The following is a 23,500-nucleotide window of genomic DNA, read 5'->3' on the forward strand; positions in this document are numbered from 1 at the left end:
AGAAGAAACCATCCTGAGTGAGGTAACCCAGTCACAAAAAGACAAACATGGTATGTATTCACTCATATATTAATTTTAGATACAGAGCAATGGATTACCAGCCTACAATCATCTGCACCAAAGAAACAAGGAAACAAGAAAGACTCTAAGGGAAAAATGCATGGACTCCAGAGAATGGGCAGGGGCAGGAACTCCGAGCTAATCGGGAGCATGAGGGGAGGGGAGAGGGAGATGCCAGAACGAGAGGAGAAGAGGAGGGGAGAGGAGGAAATGGAGGAGCAGAAATTTTGAGTTGGGAGAAGAATAGAGGAGAGCAGGATGAGAGATACCATATCAGAGGGAGCCATTATAGGTCCAAGGAGAGATCTGGCACGGGGAAGATTTCCAGAGGTCTACAAGGATAACAGGAACTGTCAGTCTAGGCAGTGATGGGGAGGATAACCTAAATGCCCTTCCCCTGTAATGAGACTGATGACTACTGTTTATGGCATCCTAGAGCCCTCATCCAGTGGCTGATGGAAGCAGAGGCAGACACCCACAGATATACACTGAACTGAACTCTAGAACCTAGATGCAGAGAGGGAGGAATGAAGATTAAAGGGGTCAGTATCAGGCTGGTGAAACCCACAGAAACAGTTGGCCTGAACAAGGGGGAGCACATGGACCCCAGACTGCAGTCTGGGAGGCCAGCACAGGACTGATCCAGACCCCTAAACATGGGTATCAATTAGATGGCCTCCACACTCTAGGGGGCCACTGGTAGTAGATTAGAATTTTTCCCTGGTGTAAGAAGGGACTTTAAGATCCCATCCCACGTGAAGGGATGCACTCTTGGCCTGTATACATGGGGGAGGGCCTAAGCCCGGCCCATGATCATGTGGTGGACTTTGGGGAGCCATTGTCAAGGGTCCTATCCTGCCTAGGGAATGGAGGGTGGATGGGGTTGGGGTCAGGTGGGGGGTCGACGGAGGGTTTGGGGGAGGGGAGGAAAAGGGAGAAGGATTGACATGTGAAGCAAGCTTCTTCCTAATTTGGAATAATAAAAAAAATGTAAAAAAAAGTATCAATGCCTAACCAATAGTTGTGGCATATGCTTGTAATCCCAGCACTTGGAGACTTGTACAAGATGACTACAAGGTTAGATGAGTCTAGGCTACATCTTGATGCCTTGTCTCAAAAATCCATAAGAGTGCTTTGTTAGGGTTTTTATTGTTGTGAAGAGATACCATGACCACAGCAATGCTTATAAAAAAACATTTCATTGGGGCTGGCTTACAGTTTCAGAGGTTTAGTCCATTATTGTCATGGTGGAATGCATGGCAATATACAGGCAGAAATGGTGCTGAGAATAAATACATCTTTATCTGCAGGCAGAAGACTGTGTGATAGGTGGGCACAGCTTGAGCATATGAGACCTCAAAGCCCACTCCCATAGTGATACACTTCTTCTAACAAGGCCATACCTACTCCATCAAGTCCACCTCTCCTGATACTGCCATTCAGTATGGGCCAAGTGTTCAAACACATGAGTCTATGGGGGTCATACCTATTCAAACCACAAGTATCAATGTCTTTGTGACATCTCTAAATTATAGACTTAATTGGCCTACCAGATCTTGGTAATTCCAGTGTGCTCCAGCTTAAAAACATTAGCTTAGAGAATTCTTCTCAGAAAGGCCAGGCCAGCTGAAGAAATCCCCAAACCTCTATGTTAGCAAAAATATTATTTTTTAAGGGCCTGAAAATGTTGTTCCCTTGATTGAAAAAAAAAAAAAATAAATGCCCCTAGAGAAGAAATTCTGCTTTATTTATCATGGTCTCCACATTTAAGAAACAATGAAAGGCACATTGCTATTGGTAAATAACTATTATAGCCCTATTTCAGTATTAGAATAGTGAATGTAAAGATTCAAAAGACATTTCTGTAAAAAAGACTGAAGTAGCTGTGATAACATTTAGGGGATAACAAAAATCTTACACAAACATCTTAAAAAAACACATACATAAGCCAGGAATGGTGGTACACACGTAGATTCCTACCGTTCAGGAGTAAAAGGCAGGAGGACTCTGAGTTTGAGATTAGAATGGGGTACATAGTGAGACTTTATGTCAAAAACCAACCACCTTCAGCTCCCAATAAATCAAACTCCAATAAGCAGAAACGAAGCTACAAGTCTGTGTTTATACAAATATAAATAGATCATAAGTATAAAAGACTATACAAAAGAGTACAACATTCTTCACATTCTGATACTTAAAAATAAAGAAGTAATCCTAAACCACCAGTTCTTTAGATAATATCCATAAGTACACATATAGACAAAGGCACATTTTCTTTTAAAACAGCACCACAATCTCATTTCCAAGATACAAAATTGATAGCCTTACTAGATCATTGTATTAAAAATATTGTTTCTAATTAATACATTTGGTATAGGGTTTTGCTAGGTATTCTTAGCTGAAATCCAGTAGCTTTAGCAGCTTTGCATAGAAAAAAGACTATTTTGCCATCTCCTTACATAAGGTCCTTTTAAGGGAAACAATAATATTAATAGACTTCATTTTAAGTAGAAATACTCTTATGTATGGCCACATTTACTGAAGTTTTAAGTCAGTATCGAAGACTGTGAAACTTTGCATTTCTTAAACTCAGCATTGGTTGCTTGATTGTAGGTTTGCCATCCAAAAGTGCTGCTTCACTCTCAGTGGTTGGAAATCTTTTCTTATATATTAAGGGGTATTCCTTCTGAAACTTAAAAATGAAGGAGAAGAATGTTATTTCCCTTGATGAAGCTCATCAAGTATTCTTTCATCTGACTCTTGCTTTTCTCTTCATATTTTTTAAGCGAACACTGTAAGATCCTTCAGACACCTGTCACTATTATAATTCCAGGATTCTTTTCTGCTAATTCTCATCCAAAACTCAAATGTTTCTCATTGGTAAAGCCTATCAAGGCCACAGGGATTTGTTGTAGTTGGTATTTCTCTCTCGAGTTGCTCAGGCTGTGTTCTTTCTAGAATCATGCAGCTACTGAGCTTTTAAGCTGAGCATTCTAAATAATGGCAGGGATGAGACATTCAGAGATAGGTGTTATAATTCAGATTTTACATATGCTTCCCCAGCTTAATTCAAAGTACAACATACAAAATACTGTAAAATAAAGAGTCAATTAATATTATTGTAATAATTTTAAACTTAAGGTAGAGTATTACCAGATATTAATTTCTATATTTTCAAACAGGTGTTAATTCATATACTTTAAGTATATAATGAAAAACAACATATAATCTATATATTTAGGTTAAGATTTTATCCTAAAATGATTAGAAATAGCAATCATTGATCACACACTGGAAAACATCTGTGACATGGAGAAGTTGTACATTCTTGTACCTGTCTCAGTTTTCTTCTTCTCTCCTTTAGAGACAAGCTTTTACTTCTAACAATGCTCTCCAAAAGTTCTTCAATTGCAACTTGAGAAGTTGAAATTTTCTGCTCATCAAATTCTTGAGTACTAATCTGCTGACAGTAAGAATATGTTGGCAAAGGAACAACTTGTCCATATCCAGGATTTTTAACCTGTTGGTGAACAAACCAAGACAGCGAAAATCTGTATGTTCTAGTCATATTTTTCCTGTATAGAACACTTTTGATGGAATCTAGTATCTATCATTTTGGCCCCAATCAAACATTTGGAGTGTTAGAAAAACTGAACATTATACAGTAGAGGTAAGTGAGTGGTAAGTCCAAGCCCCACAGCCTACTATTTTATATCATTAAAATGACTTCTAGTCTGTTTCCTCATCATTAAAATGAAGATTGCATGAGAAAATGTATATAAAAGTACTGAAGGTAGCTATTCTCACTGTCAACTATGGATTTTATTATTTGCAGTATAAAACACAACAATCTAAATGGTGTTTTAATTAATTTAAAACACCAATATTTTGAGTTAGTAATGAAGCACTGATGCATTGCTTTTGAGCACCAGAGCACTAACAGAGCCCCTATATTTATTAATAATGAAGTTTAAGGTACAGTTATATTAAAGGTAAGGCAGTACAATATCATAATAATATACATAAGAAAAAAAACACAATGTGCTTGACAGACAATGCCTGAATATGCTAGATATCTGCTGCTTAGTGGATTCCTTTTTCCAACATTTTTTTCCCATTCTACTTATTCTAACCTTCTTCTTTCCTTAAGAATGAATTCTACTTTAACTATATAGAATGTATCAGAATAAGACTATTTCCATACAATTTACCCTCAGATTTTCAAAAACTGGATATATAACTTAGCATGAGACAATCAATAGTTCATACATAGGGACTGGGGAGATGGCTCAATGGGTAAAATGTTCCCCAAGCAGGCATGAGGACTTGAGTTTGAATACCCAGAGCCTACATAAAATCTGGATACAGAGCTGAGGCTAGATTCCTGGAATTTTGTCTAGCTGAATTAATGAACTCCAAATTCATAGAGAGTCCCAATTTCAGGGTCAAGTCAGAGAATATTGGAGAAAGACAACTGGTTGATCTCTGGCCCTCACATGCACATGCACAGAGTCCATATCAATTTTTTTTCTAATTGGAGATTGAGGGATTGCTTTTCATTTGCTTTGGATCTCAAAACCAATGCTGTGATACAGGCACTTCTATCATCATATTGCTCATCATGTAAAGGAAGCAAGAGAAGAAAGGCCAAGAAGAGTCCTAGTGCTGTGTGAGTCTCCAGGCTCTACATATTCCTGACTTAAAGAATGTTTATGTGAACTAGTAAGTGTCCATTTTCTTTTTTATGGAGGTTACTTTGAGGTGAATTTGCTACTTGTGAATAACTAATGCAGAGATTTTTAAGATTCAAAATACCTACATGGCCCTTTCTAATGTAGTCAAGATGTTTCTCCACTGCAGTCTGTAAATAAGTGGGTACTTGAAGAATTTCCTGATGATGATCCATTAGGAAAGAAACCAATCTTGAAGCGAGAAGCTCATCAAGATCCACTTCTTCAGCACAACACAACACACACCGAGAAAAAGTACGTATCATCTACAAAAAGATGCCAACTTAAGAACCTAAGGTTTCATATAAATGACAATGCCAATAATTTCCAATTTGCATTACATGTAGTATGGGGATAAAGTGATAGGCAGATTTCAGTTTAGAACACATTGAAATAATTTATTATAGTTATGAAGGTAAAAATTCTATTACAAGACTTTAAAAAGTTTGTTGCTTATTTTTGTTAAAGTTCCAATGGAATATGTTTAACAGGTTTTCATTAATTTTGTTATAGTTTCATTAATAAATACCACAGGTACTATTAATATAGATATAATCATTAAGCCAAAAGCTGTTAGAGAACAAAGCCTTACTATATTAAACTAATTCTACAAGACCACAAACCAGGAGAATATACAACATACAGAACATACAATCAGCAGAAGTTTTAAAGTTGGCACTATTTATCTTTTGAAACTTTGGAAAATAGTAGTTAGTGATTATTAGTGTTTATTTAGACAGTGAGTTGATGTGCACATCTCCATTTCCATAATAAGAATTTTTGTAACTGTGGGAGAATTCTGTCCTCAAAACTCATTACTCTCATAGTTACATAATCCTTATCTATAACATACAGTAATTAGAATATTTGAATTCTATCTTAAATATTTGCACATAGTAAATGAAGAACATATTTGCTGATTTGAAATATTCTTTTAGTTCCAAAGCTCAATTTCAGCTTTTTGTTCTTTGTCTATATTCTCCTTCTCATAGAACCCTTTTTACATTTTTCAATATAGATGACAAATATTTTCTCTTAGAAAAGGTCAAGTTTTTAGGGTTGTTTTGTTTTTAAGTTTAACTAACTTTTAAATCCAAATACTTGGAATAAAATAAAAAATAATGAATTGATCAATAATACAAAAAAAATAAAAACTAAGAACTTAACCTTGGTAGAATATATACCAGTACAAATTTACTAAACTGTTTTTGTGCTTTCCATACATGTTTTTACTTTTCTGGGGTCACTTTGTTTTCTTCAAAGTAATTTAAAGTTATTTTATATTTTATTTTATTATTGAAAGCTTTTCTAACTTAGGAAGTATAAGATAAAATTATCACACAAGCAGTGCTTTCAAATAGTTGATGAACCAGGGCTTATTTTTTTCTGTTATAACTCCCCCCAAGCACCGCCCCCTACACACACACACACACACACACACACACAGAGACCAAGATTCAGGGAACATCATGGAAGAGGCAGAGGACAGGGAGAACTTGAATGAAATAGGGTCTTCTGGATATGACAAGACTAATAAATTCAGAAACTTACAATAATGGTTGCCTGCACAAGATCAAACAATCAACATTCCAGTATTGAGGTGGAGGGATTTATAAGCCCTATCCATGGCTGAGGAGCTAATGATGGCTGATGGTTATTAGAGGAGGAAGAGTCTGTTATCTTTAGGGGTTTGGCCCCAGTGAGGTCAATGAAGCTCCAGTGAATGCCCTATATCCATGTATATATGGACAACATAATTGGGCTCACTAAGTTATTTAAAAATGAGGATATAAAGTTGGGAGGAGGGGTAGCGGAATAGGAGGTGAATATGGTCAAAATACATTGTATACATGTATTGAAATTCTTGAGGAATATACAGTATATAATAGAATAAAAATTATGCTAAAAATCAACTTACCAATGATCTTGTACCTATTTCTTCATGAAGTTTGGGCATATCAACATTTTGACTCATTCGAGAAATCATGCACATTAAGAGTTGAAGCTTTCTACGATTTGATGGGGGAAGTAACAAACAACATAACTGTAGAGCATTGATGGCAACTCTCTCTAAATGAGGTTGCAGCAAACCTAGAAGGCAAAGTCACCCCATCCCCAAAAAATCATCAGTGATAATATTTTCAAATGAATATAATACACAGTTATATAAAAAGGGAAATATAATATCTTAGTATTTTCCTTTTAATTAAGGGTTACAAATTTCTACATTCCTTAAAAGTGTAATAAGATAATAGCTATTGTTTTACAACCTATTTCTAAGTATTAAAATCTCATAAAGTGACACAGAATAAGTGAAATTAAAGGAAAAGAAATTAAGTGCTTTAAGTAGGGTAGAATAAACATTGGTTATGCATGACCAAAGTATTTTACAATAATTTCTTTTCAAGGAAAACAAAAAGCAATTTCAGACCAGAAAAGCCAGGAATACAAAGCAGAGTTAGTAAACATTAAAAGTTAACATCACATGCATTGAAAACAGCCTTACTTTGTGTGCCAGTCAACTTAGAAGCAGCTGGAAGCAAAGAATTCTCTGAAAGTTCTACTGTGCTTTTGCACAGTCTTTTATTGATTGTGGGACTAGACTCTCCGAGCTCACTTCGAACACTTGTACTGCCTTGTCCAACATTTGGTTTCATTATAATTTCAGCTACTGGTGTATTGATATATCTATTCTGTCTTGTACTATTTCTTAAAAGTAAACTCTGAGATCTACAAAGCTGTTTTGAATTATTGTTTCCTTTCCATAACTCCCCTTGGTTTTGAACAGTCAAAGTAGGGTTTCTTTTAAAATCAGCACAGTATGGCTGCTGAATATTTTCTTCGGAGTGAAGATTAAATAGAGATTTCTGTTTGGTCATTGGCACTAAAGATTGCTTACTATTTAGTACTTTGCTCAGAAAAGACTGGTGGAAGACACTGGATGCCTTTTTACTTGAATTCCCTGGCATATCTACAATTCCTTCCAAAGAAGAGCACCTTGGTTTGGTGTTAGAAGACAGAACATGTGTATTACTTAAGCCTATTAAATTATGACAGCTTCCTCCCATTATGTCATTAGCACTAGCTCTTCTGTTTCTAAAATTAACTATCTGCATGGTCTTGGCACATCTTTCTTGAGATCCTTGATCACTTCTTTGCAGTATCTCGGTAGAATCCAATTCTTCACTGCTTTTGTCTTTGTGAAGCAGACTGAGAAGAAGACACTCAGTTGATTTGAAGGAATTCAAATTGCTTAAATGATGAATTTTTGAAGACCGTGGATCATCATGGATTTTATGTATCCCACTTGTTCTATCTGAAACTGTGATGTAGCCACAAACAACTACCAGAAAATGAAAAAAAAATTAAGATGCAACTGCAAGACAGTGGACAAAAATAAAACAAAAATAGTAAAGTTAAAAATAAAGCATCATTATAATATACACTGTTAGTAGAGAACACATAGAAGTTGCCTAATTTGGAAGCCACTTCAAGAGGACACATGCAGCATTCAGTTACAAACATGCAAGATTGACTAGTGGTTTTTCCAATTGTGATATAAATTATTTAAAAAATAATTTAGCAGCCTAATTAGAAGGCTTGAATCAGTACATACTTAAAAATCTTTGTTTTTAATCCTAATAGTACTTGAAACCCATCAATTATAAGATAACTGAATATAGAGACACACATAATCATCTCTGTGTTCATGGGAAAACTGGTTCCAGGGATGTGCATGGACCAAATCTTCCATGTAAAACGTCCTGTGTAAAACGGTGTACCATGCACATACATGTAACCTATGCATTTAAGAGAAACCCTATCTCAAGAAACAAAAATCAATCAATCAAGCAAACAACAATCTCTAGATTATTTACATAACTAACACAAAGTAAACACTATGTATATATTTATCATTTAGAGAATGACAAGAAAAAAAAAACACTGCAAATTCTATGTAGCTACGTTAAAAGCATAACATTTTTGATTGTGGTTTGGTTGAATCCAGGGGAATGTAAACAGCACATGAAGACCAGTGACAACTGAACAGACCAAGTCTCTGTTCTTGGTTACTGGCATAGAAATCCTAAAATCCTTGGAATTTCCTGTGTGATCAGTCTTGTTATTCACAAGGAGCTATTTCAACATACATGAGTTTGTGCTAACTTAACTCATGGCTTGCCACACATCAGCATTACCTACAACCTCTTGGGAAGGGGAGGGGGATGGAGACTGAGTTCAATAGTATAAAAATGAGAACTTAATCATATCTAGCTAATAAAACCTACTTGAAATTCTGAAACAGTGAAGCTAAGGCAGCTTTGTGTTGATGAACACACAGCTGCTCAGGGAGTCTCTCCTGAGAGGGCATAGAGACTGTGTCACCCCCATTCCTTCCATGTGCATGTCTTCTCTTTGTCTGTTCCTGAGTTCTATCCTTTTTAAAACAAAATAATAAATATATTCACTTTCCAGGATTTCATGAGTAAATTACAGAGGGGTTCAAATGAACCTTTTAATTGTTAGTTGGCTGAGTACAAGTATGGGAGCAAAAGGAACTTAAATGTTGTCAGCACCACTAGTCTTGTGTATCTGAGCCCTTCTCCTGTAGGATCAGGGCTAACTCTAGGGAGCTATGTCAGAATTACATGACAGTTGATTACAGGGCAACTGTCGTTAAAGCATATTTGAACCATTAGAACTAGTATAATTATGGCATTACTAATTTTTGAAATAGTTTATAGTATACCACATTTATATTTATTATGTTTTTAGACCTTTAACTTTAAGGAAACAAAATTTTAATGGAATAAATTTAATTTAAATAATAAGTAAAATTTATACATACCCAAAATGTTCACAAATAATTCATAATATTCAAATGTAAGTAGAGGTTCAGGGAGATCTAGAAAATAATCTGCAATTGTTCTGAATACATCACGTTCAAATCCAACATAAGTTGGATTATTGTTGTCATTACTCTTTGGCCCTAAGAAGCAGAAGGCAGAACAAATGGGTAAAGTATATTTCAATTTAACACAATTAAAAGTACACCTAAGTTCAAAATTGTATTTCGTGGGGGAGCTATAGTCAACAATTCATGCTACAATACATGCAATGCATTAACTTAAGTCTCATCTTTTCACTGTAAGCAGACTCTGGCTAGTATTTTGTTTTACTATTATTTTAATACATGAAAACTATAATAAAGCAACATTTATGGTATATTTTAAAAACACCCATTATTATTATATTTATTTTATGAGAACAAGAATAGTATAATATAAATAATTGTTCTAAACCATCTTTTGCATGTCAATACTTTTATGAATAAATTTCCCTCTGAAAATTCTTAATCATTGCAATATTTTGTTGTCATTACATTTTAGAGTTAATACTACTATTGAAAAAACATGATTATTGGTCATTGTTGATCTATTAAATATATAAACTTCTGAACACAGGATAGAATCCATCAAGGGGAAGTTAAGAATTTATTGACCTAGAATTATTTGCTCTGGAGTCTCTAATTTAGTGTCTCTAAACTCTGACCTGGACTTTTCCCTGTAAAAATCTTCTGGGACATGGTTTATAAAACAGATTCAACTGCACTGGAGTCTTGAGAACATTTCCATAGCGAATGAGTTTGTACTTATACTTTGGAGTTACTATTACCAAAATCCATTTTTCATGAACCAAACATAGTTTTTTTTTCCTGCTTCCAAATTTTGTATGGCTATACAAGTTGTAAGTATACATACTGCAAAATGATTAAAGAAAAAGCAAATCACCCACATACTTAATAGTTTAAAAGCTAATATTGATTTTTATGGAGACCAAGCTAGGTAGTTTTCAAAAGCAGATATAAGAGATATTCTTAATACATAGAATATTAAATATCACTAGTAATTTTTCTAAGATGAAAAAAGTTTCACTAAACATAAAAACACCGAATTTATAGTTATATAGTTTAGATTTTAATTCTAGGTCCTTTGGATTAACAGACAGTTCTGAGAATCCTGATTTTCAACTCTGGGGGAAAAGTTGTGGATAGCATTCTTAAGACTAATTCACAAGGAGACAGTCAGCAAGACAAAACGGCAGCCCACAGACTGGGAAAAGATACTCACCAACCCCACATCTGACAGAGGGCTGATCTCCAAAATATACAAAGAACTCAAGAAGCTAGTCCCTCAAACTCCAAACAATTCAACTAAAAAGTGGGGTACAGAACTAAATAGACAATTCTCAATAGAGGAATCTAAAATGGCTGAAAGACACATGAGAAACTGTTCAACATCCTTAGTCATCAGGGAAATGCAAATCAAAACAACTCTGAGATACCATCTTACTCCTATCAGAATGGCTAAAATCAAAAATGCCAATGACAGTTTATGCTGGAGAGGATTCGGAGAAAGAGGAATACTCCTCCACTGCTGGTGGGAGTGCCAACTTGTACAGCCACTGTGGAAATCAGTATGGCAACTCCTCAAGACAATGGGAATGAGTCTACCACAAGATCCAGCAATTCCACTCCTAGGCATATACCCATATAACAAGGACATATGTCCAACCATGTTCATAGCAGCATTATTTGTAATAGCCAGAAACTGGAAGCAGCCTAGAAGTCCCTCAACTGAAGAATGGATAGAGAAATTGTGGTACATTTACACAATGGAGTACTACTCAGCAGAAAAAAACAATGGAATCTTGAAATTTTCAGGAAAATGGATGGAACTCGAAGAAACCATTCTGAGCAAGGTAACCCAATCACAAAAAGACAAACATGATATGTACTCACTCATATGTGGACCTGCTTTATGATACATAGTAGTGACCATGCTTTATCAGAGCTGTTTTTAATGATGTTGCTCAGAATGGTTTCCTCCCAGATGATGACTGAGAAGCTAATTTAAAAAAAAAAATGGTGCCAAGTACCACAAGAGTAACAAAACTGTGCTGTTTTCTGGGATTTTGTTTTTTACTTTGTTGTTGTTTGTTTTTTTATTTTGTTTTGTTTTTTATTTTTTTTAATGGAGTGTGCTGGATGTCTCTACAATTTTGTCCAAATGACTGCAGAACCTGGAAAAGCTGTTGCTGCTATTGATGCATAGCATATTGCCATTATTGCTCTTTTTATATAAATATAAAAATATATTTATATATAAGCTAATTGAAACTCAAATATGGGATGAATCCAAGGTGTTTCAGTGAGTGCTCACCTGTGCACGCAAATTTGATTTCATCTTTAGTAAGTAGTAAAGTTATATGCTTGCCAAAAAAAAAAAAAAAGTGACACACTGGAAGACAAATGTCACACAATTTCAATTTTATGTGTAACCTAGAAATGATGAACTTATGGGAACAGAGAGCAGAATTTTGGCTATTAGGCTTCAATGTGGGTCTTTTAACAATGGGGAAACAATTGGTTTAAGGATATAAAAATGCAGCTGGACAAGAGGCATGGACTCTCTGAAGTCTTGAGGTCTACTGAGAGCATGATAAATATGGTTGATAACAATATGCTATATTTTAAAAGTTGTGAGATAGTATACTTTAAGTGTTCTCAAAACAAAAATGATGAATATGTGTGATATAACATGTTAATTGGTTTAATTTAGCCATGCCATTGTGAACATACTGTATTGTGTATCATAATTGTGCATGACTTTATTTATGAGCTAAATAAATGAATAGAAAAAACAAACAAAACAAAACAAAAACAAAAAACTAATTCACAAGACTATTTTTTTGTATAGACCGGTGGTTCTTAACCTTCCTAATGCTGTGACTCTTTAGTCCAGTTCCTCATGTTGTGGTGACCCCAAGTACAAAATTATTTTCGTTGCTACTTCAGGACTGTAATTTTTCTGTTATGGATTGAAATATTAATATTTTTGGAGGTAGACGTTTAACAAAAGGGTTGTGACCCATAGGTTCAGAACCACGGCTATAGACTCTAGTTAAACTTGTTGCAGTTAACTGAAATCCAATAAGTTATATATTTTGCTGTCATTTAGGTAAAATATAAACTGTGAAGAGAGGGAAGACACAAATCCCTAAAGATGGAAGATAAATGCCTTTAAAAATGCTTATGTGTCTTATTAACCATAAGTCACAGGTGATCAAGACAGTAGCGTAGCAGCAAAAATATTCAAAAGTCTATGGTTAAACTCAGGCTCTTTATCTTAATTCCTTGAGTAAAATGTTTCTGTAACTTATTTAAACAATTGCTATTTATTTTGCTATTCTATCATTTTAACATACAATAAGTAATATAATTTTCAACATTTATAAAATCCCATTAAATTTTCAAAAATACTAACTTTTAAAGAACTAGAAAATAACACCTATACTAGAATTTCTAAAACACATTTTAACTTTTGCTGACTTAAAAGCATATACATTTGCAATTTTTTTTTTAGATGCTGAAAAAGCCTTTACCAAAATCCAACACCCCTTGGTGTTAAAGGTATTGGATAGATTAGAGATACAAAGCACATACCTAAACATAATAAAGCAATATACGTCAAACTGACAACCAACAGTAAATGACATGGAGAGAAACTCAAAGTAATTACACTAAAATCAGGAACAAGACAAGGCTGTCCACTTTCTCCATACCTATTCAATATAGTACTAGAAGTTCTGGCTAAAACAATAAGACAACAAAAGGAGATCAAGGGCATACAAATTGTAAAAGAAGTCAAACTGTCAATATTTGCTGATGATATGATAGTATACACATGCAACCCCAAGAATTCTACCAGGAAACTCCCACAGCTGACAAAGTTCTTGTCATACAGGTCCTTCACTTGTTTGATTAGAGTTACTCCAAGATACTTTATATTATATATAGCTATTTTATATTATTTATAGCTATTGTAAAAGGTTATGTTTCTCTGATTTCTTTCATAGCCCATTTATCATTTGTAAAAAGGAGGGCTACTGATTTTCCTTTTTAATCTTATATCCTTTGCACATTTTAAAAATTTATTTTGAAAGCAGTAAGAATTTTGTAAATGAACTATCACTGTTTACAAAGAAAAAGGTTGAGCAATAAAATGCTAAAAACTGGTTTGTAGAATATTAATGTAGCTTTTTCTCTTAATACATCCCATGAAGTAATCTGTCATGGGAAAGGATGGATGTGGGCTTTATGAAACTTCCTTTCTGATTCAACCTCTTCCACTCAGACACTGTTTAATTTCTAAGCTACCACCTTCAAGCCTATAGGCCTCACTGTGGCAATTACTGTGCTTTACAGTTTTCTTGAAAGTCCCTTCAATTCCTATAACTCTATGAGTTTATGATTTATTTGAATTGAACCAAAATGACAGGTTATGACTTAAAAATCATTTTTTGCAGAAAATAAAGATCTTATAATCAATTCTACTTGACTACTATTTGACTCATAATTGTAAATATTTTCTTCATTCTTGTTAAACACTTTCAATATAATATACCACACAGACACACCCACACCCACACTCACTTGTAGTTTGACTTACAATTTGCTAGGCATTTCATAGCAGATAATACCCAGTGTGGAAGATCCTCTAGATAGAAAAATGCAAAGAATGTATATTAAGTCATATGGTTTTTATGAAAGCAATTTTTTTCTTTTAAAGTTATACTTGGCTTTGTACCAATGGCTTTTACCAGATGAGCTATCTACTGGCTCTGGACAGATCAATATCTTAAAATACAAAAAAATTGAAAAAGTTAAAAATGACTTTGATTCTTTCTATAATTAAAACAAGTAGCTACCCAAAATAAAGAATTAATTATATAGGAAGGGATTATTGGGATATAAATGAATTCCCATCTGCTATGCTACATGACTATTACTGATTTAGGTGAAGCCTTTGACCAAAATTAACTACGTCTGAATACTAGGGTACTTTTATGCCAAGTGCTGCTTAAAATATTTCAGTTGGTACCCATATCCAGCTTGCTCAACCCGAAATCTGAACTAGCTCTTGTAGACCAGGCTGGTCTCGAACTCACAGAGATCTGACTGCCTCTTTCTCGAAAGTGCTAGGATTAAGGCATGGGCTACCACTGCCCGACACAAGTGTTGTTAAAATAAATTTTTGTCTACAATTTGCATGCTTATTGCTGTCATTTTTCTAAAGTCTTGAATTAATTCATGTTGACAACTAAATAATTATGATATCAAGAATTTTTTTTAAATTCCATTGTTGGCCATTCTACCCTGTCAGAATGGCTAAAATCAAAAAACACCAATGACAGTTTATGCTGGAGAGGATGTGAAGAAAGGGGTACACTCCTCCACTGCTGGTGGGAGTGCCAACTAGTACAGCAACTTTGGAAATCAGTATGGCGATCCCTCAGGAAAATGGGAATGAGTCTACCACAAGATCCAGCAATTCCACTCTTAGGCATATACTCAAAAGAAGCACATTCATACAACAAGGACATCTGTTCAACCATGTTCATAGCAGCATTAGTTGTAATAGCCAGAACCTGGAAGCAACCTAGATGCCCCTCAACTGAAGAATGGATAGAGAAAATGTGGTACATTTACACAATGGAGTACTACTCATTGGAGGAAAAAAAAAAAAACAAAAACAAAAAACAAAAAACAAAAAACAATGGAATCTTGAAATTTGCAGGCAAATGGATGGAATTAGAAGAAACCATTCTGAGTGAGGTAACCCAGTCACACAAAGACAAATGTGGTATGCCCTCACTCATATGTGGATTTTAGACATAGAGTAAAGGACCACGAGCCTACAATCCATACTGTCAGAGAATCTAGTAAACAAGGAGGACCATAAGAGAGACATACATGGTCCCCTGGAGAAGAGGAAAGGGACAAGATCTCCTGAGCAAATTGGGAGCACGAAGAGAGGGAGAAGGAAGTAGGAGAATGAGAAGGGGAGAAGAGGAGGGGTGAGGAGGACATGATGGGGCAGGGAGGTAGAGTTGGGAGAAGAACAGAAGAGAGCAAGATAAGAGATAATATAATAGAGGGAGACAGGTTTAAAGAGAAATCAGGCACTAGGGAAATGTGTGGAGAGCTACAAAGATGATACCAACTAACAATCTAAGCAATAGAAGAGAGGCTACCTTAAATGCCCTCCCCTGATAATGAGATTGATGACTAACTTATACCATCCTATAGCCTTCATCCAGCAGCTGGTGGAAGTAGAAGCTGACAGCCACAGCAAAACCTTGAACTGAACTGGAATCCAGTTGCAGAGAAGGAGGAGTGATGAGCAAAGGGGTCCAGACCAGGCTAGTGAAACCCACAGAAACAGCTGACCTGAACAAGGGAGAGATCTTGACCCCCAATCTGATAGCTGGGAAACCAGCATGGGACTGATCCAGACCTCCTGAATGGGTGTCAGTGAGTAGACCTGGGAAATCTATGGGGCCCCTTGTAGTGGATCAGTACTTATCCCTTGCACAGGAATGGACTTTGGGAGCCCACCCCACATGGAGGGATACTCTCTGAGCCTAGACATAAGGGGGTGGGCCTAGGCCCTATCCTAAAGAATATGACAGACTCTGAAGACCCCCTATGGAAGGCCTCACCCTCCCTGGGATTCAGAAAGGGTATGGGATAGGTAAGGTGTTAGTTGGCAGGGGAGGAGGGGTGCAAAAGGGAACTGGGATTGACATGTAAAATAATCTTTCTAATTCAAATAAAAAAATTAATAAAAATTCTATTGTTATTACTAAATGAATGTGGTCATGGAAAGGGTTCTATTTTCTATATTTATGTCTCTATATTGCCCTATAAAGACAACACTGGTTGCCAAATTTGAAAATACTCCAAATTCTTTTCTACACACCTACCTGATTTGTCTTGTAGTATAACCACTCCATGCTTACTTGTGTTGGACATGTTGTAGATAATATATTGAGGAATTACTTGGCTTGGGTTTATGAGTTCTTCTATGGATGGCACACCTAAAATGGTTTGCAGGCTAAGAAGAAGAGTATGAATAATTTTTCATTATAAAATAAAAGTAGTAGAATATAAATGTGAGCATGACTTGCAACAAAGCCACCAGAGTATTTTTCTTTCAACAAAAATACAAGGATCATATTTACTGTCTAATTTTGCATATATACTTAATCAAGAAAATTTAGAGGAATTCAATAAAATTATCAAACTACTGTGATGACTTTAATTAGAGAGGTGAAACTTTTCTTATAGTGTACTGGATCTGTACCAAAATGAATTACTAAAAAACATACATGCATACTTAAGTTCTAAGATTTTTAAAGTGATATTTCTATTCACTTGCATATATCTAGATGAAAAAAATCAAATCAATAATCCATATACTTCAGAATCTTAACTATAGCTTAATTTTGTCTTACTAGATCATAATAATATATCTCCAAACTTCTTCAACATCTTCCTGGCTTATTTCTCTGTTGTCAGCTGAGTTTTCTTGGTCTTCATTGATTATTCTCTCATGACTTATGTTTTCTGTATTTTCCTTAAGAAAAAAAATATTATTTTGGTTTGTTACTGTCTATACTCAAACTAAAGGAATGTTAAACACCTTTAACACTGTATTTTTTGTTTGTTTGTTTGGTTTGATTTTTTCTTTTTTTTTCTTTGTGACTGTAGGACTGAAATTAACATTAGCTGTCTTCCTTGCTGGATCTCCTCTTTATTTATTGAGGTAAGGTTTTTCATAGTAGTTTTATTAGTCAAAATCTACTGTGGAGTTACAAGGTGTCTGAAAAGTAATGGGACACATAATAATGGTTTTCAGTTTTGCACCTTTCCCAACACATTGAAATTAACTTCATGTTTATGTACTTTATCGTTGGTTATCTTTATAAAAGACTAGTGGCAGAGACAAGTTGAAGAGTCATATAATTATGTGGCTCTTGTTTAGATAATGAATATACTGCAAATGACCCATATTGAAGTCTTAGTCTCTAACCTGGTCCTACTAGGTGGTGCAATCTTTAAGAGGCAAGGCCGGTACAAAAGTCGAATCCCAAGCAGAAGGCTTTTGGGACAGCTATTGGTACCCCAATCCAGGGCTCTTTGCCTTCTTTTACCTTCCAGTTTCCATAAACAGTTTTCTCCTTCACATGCTCTTATTATGATTGCAGTGCCTTGTCATAAGACCAAAAGTAACAGAGACTAGAGAATATGGACTGAAACTTCTGAAATTTAAGATTTAACTTGTCTCCTTGGAGATTGATTCTTAGGTATTTTAAAACAGTGGTGGAAATCTGATTAACACATCAAATCGGAAGAATAGCAAATGACAAAATATAAAATTATCCTTTTCATTTTTACTTCATTACTATATTCAACACTGTTTCTGCAGGTTCCAAACACATTCACATATAATTCTTTTTTAATATTATAATGTAGGAAATTTCAGTATTGGCTTCAAATATTAAAGAATCATTTACTTTTAATGATTTTATTTTCAAACACATGGTTATGCTATTTAGAATACTGAGTAATAAAAGGATGTTTTACCTGAGAGAAAAGTAATCCACGCTTCTTAGGAGTTTTACGAGATAAATTTCGTAATTTAAAAATACTGTCTTTATCTTTGGAAAAATACTCTGTGCTTGTTTTCCTGATTTCTGTATGTCTTTGTGGAAGAGTTTTAAGTGGAGAAGTTGCAGGAAATCTGGTTCAAAAATAATATGGAGTTAAATAGGATGTGATAAAATAGTATATTTGAAAAGTCACACAAAGAATTACTTACATTTCAAGTAAAGAAGATTTTAGATAAGTCAATATTCCATTAAATCTTTACAACATTTTAGTAGTTTCTTGCTCTCTTGAATATACTGTGCGCATTTCAGTTTTGCTTATGTACAGTGCAGGGCTACAATCAGGACTAGTTTGGTTAAAGAGGTAATGCTTACATACAAATAGCTTTAGAATACTGTTTTATAAATCTCTGTGGCAAAATATCATAGCTGGGTCTGGGCTTTGGAGGCACACACCTTTAAAACCAGCACTTAGGAGGCAGAGGCAGAGGCAGGTCTGTGGTTCGAACAAGTTCCAGGACAGCCAAGGCTACACAGAGAAAACCTGTCTCAAAATAAATAAATAAAAATAAAATAATCAAGGTTTGGATATACTTCCAGCTTTTTGACAATTCATCCCAATTTTAGGACTTAGTCTTTTGCTTCTTTTGATTATGATGAATTTTGTCTTTCAACTTAATATGTAATATTTCAATGATAGAAATAAGAACAGAATATAAACCAACATGCATGTATTTAACCATCAAGCAATATAATTGTTTATATTTTACCAAATAGTTGTCCTTTTTGTAAGTACGAGAAAGTCCTTGTTTATTTAAATTCCTAACCCTCTCCTAAAGGAAATCATAAACTTAGATTGTTTTTTTTTATGTGTTTCGGCTTTCAATAAGTATAAGTAAATGGCATAATCACATGTATTTTTCTTTTTTGGTATCATTTATCACATACTAAATCTATACTTAATGTTTTAGTGGCATTAGAAGCTCTTTATTTGCTTTAATTTTTAGATTAGTTGTTAGATTTTTATTTTTCATAGTGAGGTATTTAAAACAGGTAGAATGTTTTGTTTTGAAAAATAATTACTTTTAATTATGTATCTGTACGTAGGTATATACCTGTAGAGTTTAGGTGCCTTTCAGAGGCCAGAGGCATCATATGCACCTTGACCTGAGAACTGGACTGGGGACTACTGAAAGAGCAGTGTGTGCTTTTAAGTGATGAACTATCTCTCCAGCCCTAACCTTTTCATTCATTCATTCATTCATTCATTCATTCCAAAAGAGTTTCTAGAAGCCCAGGCTGGTCTTGAATACCTATGTAGCTAAGAATAATTTTAGCCTTCTGATTCGTATACATCTATCTCCTAAGTGCTGGCTGGGATTACAGAGCCATCTGATTAACACACTAAAAAGGAAGAATAACAAATGACAAATTATTAAATTACAAAAATCATTTTCAAGTATACCTCATTACTGTATTCAACACTTTTCTGCAGTATTGATGGGATTACAAATGAATTTTATGAAGTTCCTACCTATGTATTAGTTTGTTTTCTTAGCATGTAGTTGCTTTAAGCTCACATATCAGGGGAGGAAACTCTTCTCCCCTAGTTCTTTGAAACTGTCTTAAACCTTTATCAGATGAATTTTAGAATCTGCTTATCTTACACACAAACATAGTCTCTTTCTCCATTTATTTTCTTTTCAGTAACAATTCTACAATTTTCCCTAATAAGGTTTTTTTTTTTAAAGCTTTATTTCTAGGTATTTTATAATTTTTTTCAATTGTACTGACTGGTTTTGTGTGACAACTTGATACAAGTTAAAATCATCAGAGAGGAGGGAGCCTCAGTTGAGGAAATGCTTCTATAAGACCCAGCTGTAAGGCATTTTCTCAATTAGTGATTAATGGGGAGGGCCCAGCCCATGGTGTGTGGTGTCTGCCATCCCTCTGATCCTGAATTTTATAAGAAAACAGGCTGGACAAACCAGGGGAAGCAAGCCAGTAAGTAGCTCCCTTTTATGGCCTTTGCATTAGCTCCTGCCTCCAGAATTCTTCCCTGTTTGAGTTCTTGTTCTGACTTCCTTCAGTGATGAACAGCAATGTTCAAGTGTAAGTGAAATAAAATCTTACCTCCCCAACTTTCTTTTTGACCATGTGTTTCATGGCAGTAACAGAAACTGTAACTAAAACAGTTGTTGAAAGTCTAAAGGCAGTGAGATTAGATGATGAGCTATAGAAACAAAACAAAAAACAAACAACTCCAGTGAAGGGGGCTGGTAATGAGCACTGGTTCAATACCCTGGGTTTGATTCCCAGGACCCACATGGTGGCTCACAGTCTAAGAAGATCCCATGTCCTCCTCTGGGTTTGATATCTCTGTACACATTTGGTATACAAACATGCAATTGGGAAAAACCCATACATATAAAATACAATCCAAAAAAAGAAAAAAATTCAAGCAAGAAAAATAATCTAACAAAGGATATTCATATTGGAGGAAGAAGTGTATACAGATCAGAGTACTAGGTAGTATGACAAGGTTTAAGAATTATATTATATTTAAAGTGGAGAAGGGACTGAATGAAGGCAACTATAGAGAAGAATGCCACTTGTTCAGAAACAGAAGGTAGGAAGACAAAAAAGTTAAAGACGATAGTGATTTTTTTATATGCTATATTTAAGTTCGTATCTAGTAGGGGATTAAAAACATGACTTCAGCTGGACGTTGGTGGCGCATGCCTTTAATCCCAGCACTTGGGATGCAGAGGCAGGTGGATGTCTGTGAGTTTGAGGCCAGCCTGGTTTCCAGAGCAAGTGCCAGGACAGGCTCCAAAGCTACACAGAGAAACCCTGTCTCAAAACCCAACCCCACCCCACCCCCCAAAAACAAAACATGACTGCAAAGCCTATGGTACATTTATTTTAGAAGTTTGATACTTGTAGGAAAGCAAGTAAAGATATGGCATGAGACATTGAAGGAACAAGCTAAAAGTGAGGATAGGTCCCATACTGCAAAACTACTGTGCTGTAACTAAGAGAGGAAAAGAATGCCACACAAAAAGACTATTCATATGCTTGTTACTGAAATTCATTTGTATGTTGAAATTCCTTTGATACAAAGGTATTGTGTTTTGTCCCATCTGAAATTCATGTGAAATTCTATCCCTAGGTAATGGGGTGGTGGGGCCTTAAGATGGATTAATGGTTCTTTTGAGGGAGTTATGGTTCCAGCATGACTCAAATACTACTACGGAAACATAAGCACCTTTCATGTTTGCCTCTTTGCATTGCTTGTCCTTCTGCTTTTCTGCCAGGCTATGATGTAGCACAAGATGGAACTAAGATCAGAAGAAATTTGGAAGTTTATTAGTATGATAAGTGTATACACTACTTTAAGGAAAAAAAATTTCAGAAAGATAAAGCAACATTTGTCAAAGCATGGTTTCAGTATTCTCACTTGTAAATAGGGCTTAATGCACTGCTGCTCAGCTTTCCTAGGGACTAAACTGGGAAGCACATAAATAATTAAGCAGTTTCTGGTACATAATAACTATGTCCTGTGGTTGATTTCTTGTAATCTCCTCTCTCTCTCTCTCTCTCTCTCTCTCTCTCTCTCTCTCTCTGTGTGTGTGGTGGAACAAATCCAGGGTCGTGGGAATAGAAGACAAGCACTTTAATAATGATATATATATATATATATATATATATATATATATATATATATATGTGTGTGTGTGTATACACACACACTGTTACATAAAATACTCTATCATTTTGTTACAAGTAATTATAATAATTATATATTATTTAAAGGCAAGAACCCATGGATTTGTTTTGCAGTTAGAGAATTTATGAAACTTAAGATCAATAATAATATCATTGAAATGTTATGACTTATATTACATGGAAAACACTAGTATATGTTATCCTTCCAACTTCCCACTTTATAGTAGACTATTAACACTCAAAATTTTTAAACTTTTTAGCTCACAACTTTCAACCATACAGTTTTTCTACATGGAAAACTCAAGAGCAATAATACTAGGCAATCTCTAGACCTTCACTCTGCCTCATATCTTCTAAATCTAATCCCCCATTCTAATCTTGAACACTGTAGTAGACCACCTATTGCCATCTCCCCTTCCTCTCTGCTCCCATCTCCAACAGTTCATGAATATCTTCTCCTACAACCTGTCCTTACCACCCCATCCATTTGTCTTAGTCTCCAACTTCCATAGGCACCCCTGGGGAAGCATATGAGTTAGGAAAGTAGGTAGGCAATATTTAGATCTTCACTCTAGCTCCTGTCCTTCAAACTAAACCCCCTGACTCATTCCCAACTCTATAGCAGATCATCTGCTGTAACCTCTCTCCTCTGTGCCCCAATTCCCACAGGACTGAGTAGATACTACTAGTACACCCTAGTTTTATTTCTTCTGTGGTTCCCCTCATATTCCTCATTTCCAGTACATCTCTATCTCTAAATGTTAGCTCCTAAAACCAATAAAACACATTCTAACCAGAACCTTAGGTGGCCATACTTGGCAGGACATCCAAAGAATTACCTATCAGGCAAAGCCATCATACTCTCCTAAAATGAAACAGAGCAACTAAAACCAAGGAATAGAACACTCACCCAAGAAAGACAACACCAGATGTCAGCACCTAGAATTATAACCATCCCAAATCCAGATGCTTATACCCAGCATAAAAACACAATCAAAACAGGCAGAACAATATGTCTCCACTAAAGCCAAGCAACCATACTACAGTAGGCCCTGAGAAATGAAATACAGCTGAAGCACAAGAAAAGAACTTCAAAATAGCTTTTATGAATATGTGAATATGTAAGAAGTTCTAAAAGAAAAAATACCCCTTAAATATCCATGAAAACACACAGCAGTGGAATGGAATGAAGAAAACAATTGAAGATTTACAAGTAGAAATAGAATCAATGAAGAAAAATCCAAACTGAAATTGGAAATGAAAAATTTAGGCACTCAAATGAGAAATTCATAGGTAGACCTCACCAACAGAATAAAATAGATGGAAGAGAGAATATCAGTTGTTGAAAGAAAAAAAATAGAAGAAATGGGCCTTTCTGCCGACCGACCCACTAACAAGGTGAGTGAACCTCTGCCCTTAAACAATCTGTGCCCAAAACCATCACTCACCCAGACCTCCACCCCCCA

At 35.2% G+C, this 23,500-nt stretch overlaps 1 protein-coding gene across 5 annotated transcripts in view; it reads right to left on the reverse strand.

The window, feature by feature from the left end:
• Window positions 1-1,786: 1,786 nt before the first annotated feature.
• Window positions 1,787-23,500, reverse strand: part of Depdc1 (DEP domain containing 1) — a 40,301-nt gene continuing 18,587 nt past the window's right edge. For 2 of the 5 annotated variants that reach the window (XM_027395214.2, XM_027395216.2), the window contains exons 3-12: window positions 18,283-18,439; window positions 17,151-17,272; window positions 16,620-16,750; window positions 14,303-14,350; window positions 9,640-9,780; window positions 7,297-8,133; window positions 6,709-6,881; window positions 4,880-5,056; window positions 3,395-3,580; window positions 1,787-2,752 (exon numbers count right to left, since the gene is read on the reverse strand). In XM_027395214.2, the coding sequence (XP_027251015.1) occupies window positions 2,612-2,752; window positions 3,395-3,580; window positions 4,880-5,056; window positions 6,709-6,881; window positions 7,297-8,133; window positions 9,640-9,780; window positions 14,303-14,350; window positions 16,620-16,750; window positions 17,151-17,272; window positions 18,283-18,439 (2,113 nt within the window). In that variant the 3' untranslated portion in view covers window positions 1,787-2,611. Of the gene's footprint in view, window positions 2,753-3,394; window positions 3,581-4,879; window positions 5,057-6,708; window positions 6,882-7,296; window positions 8,134-9,639; window positions 9,781-14,302; window positions 14,351-16,619; window positions 16,751-17,150; window positions 17,273-18,282; window positions 18,440-21,573; window positions 21,647-23,500 lie in introns of all 5 variants that reach the window. The other 3 variants (XM_035451025.1, XM_027395215.2, XM_027395217.2) reach the window with 3 other exon arrangements.

Source organism: Cricetulus griseus, assembly GCF_003668045.3.
Source record: "Cricetulus griseus strain 17A/GY chromosome 1 unlocalized genomic scaffold, alternate assembly CriGri-PICRH-1.0 chr1_0, whole genome shotgun sequence".
NCBI classification, from domain to species: domain Eukaryota; kingdom Metazoa; phylum Chordata; class Mammalia; order Rodentia; family Cricetidae; genus Cricetulus; species Cricetulus griseus.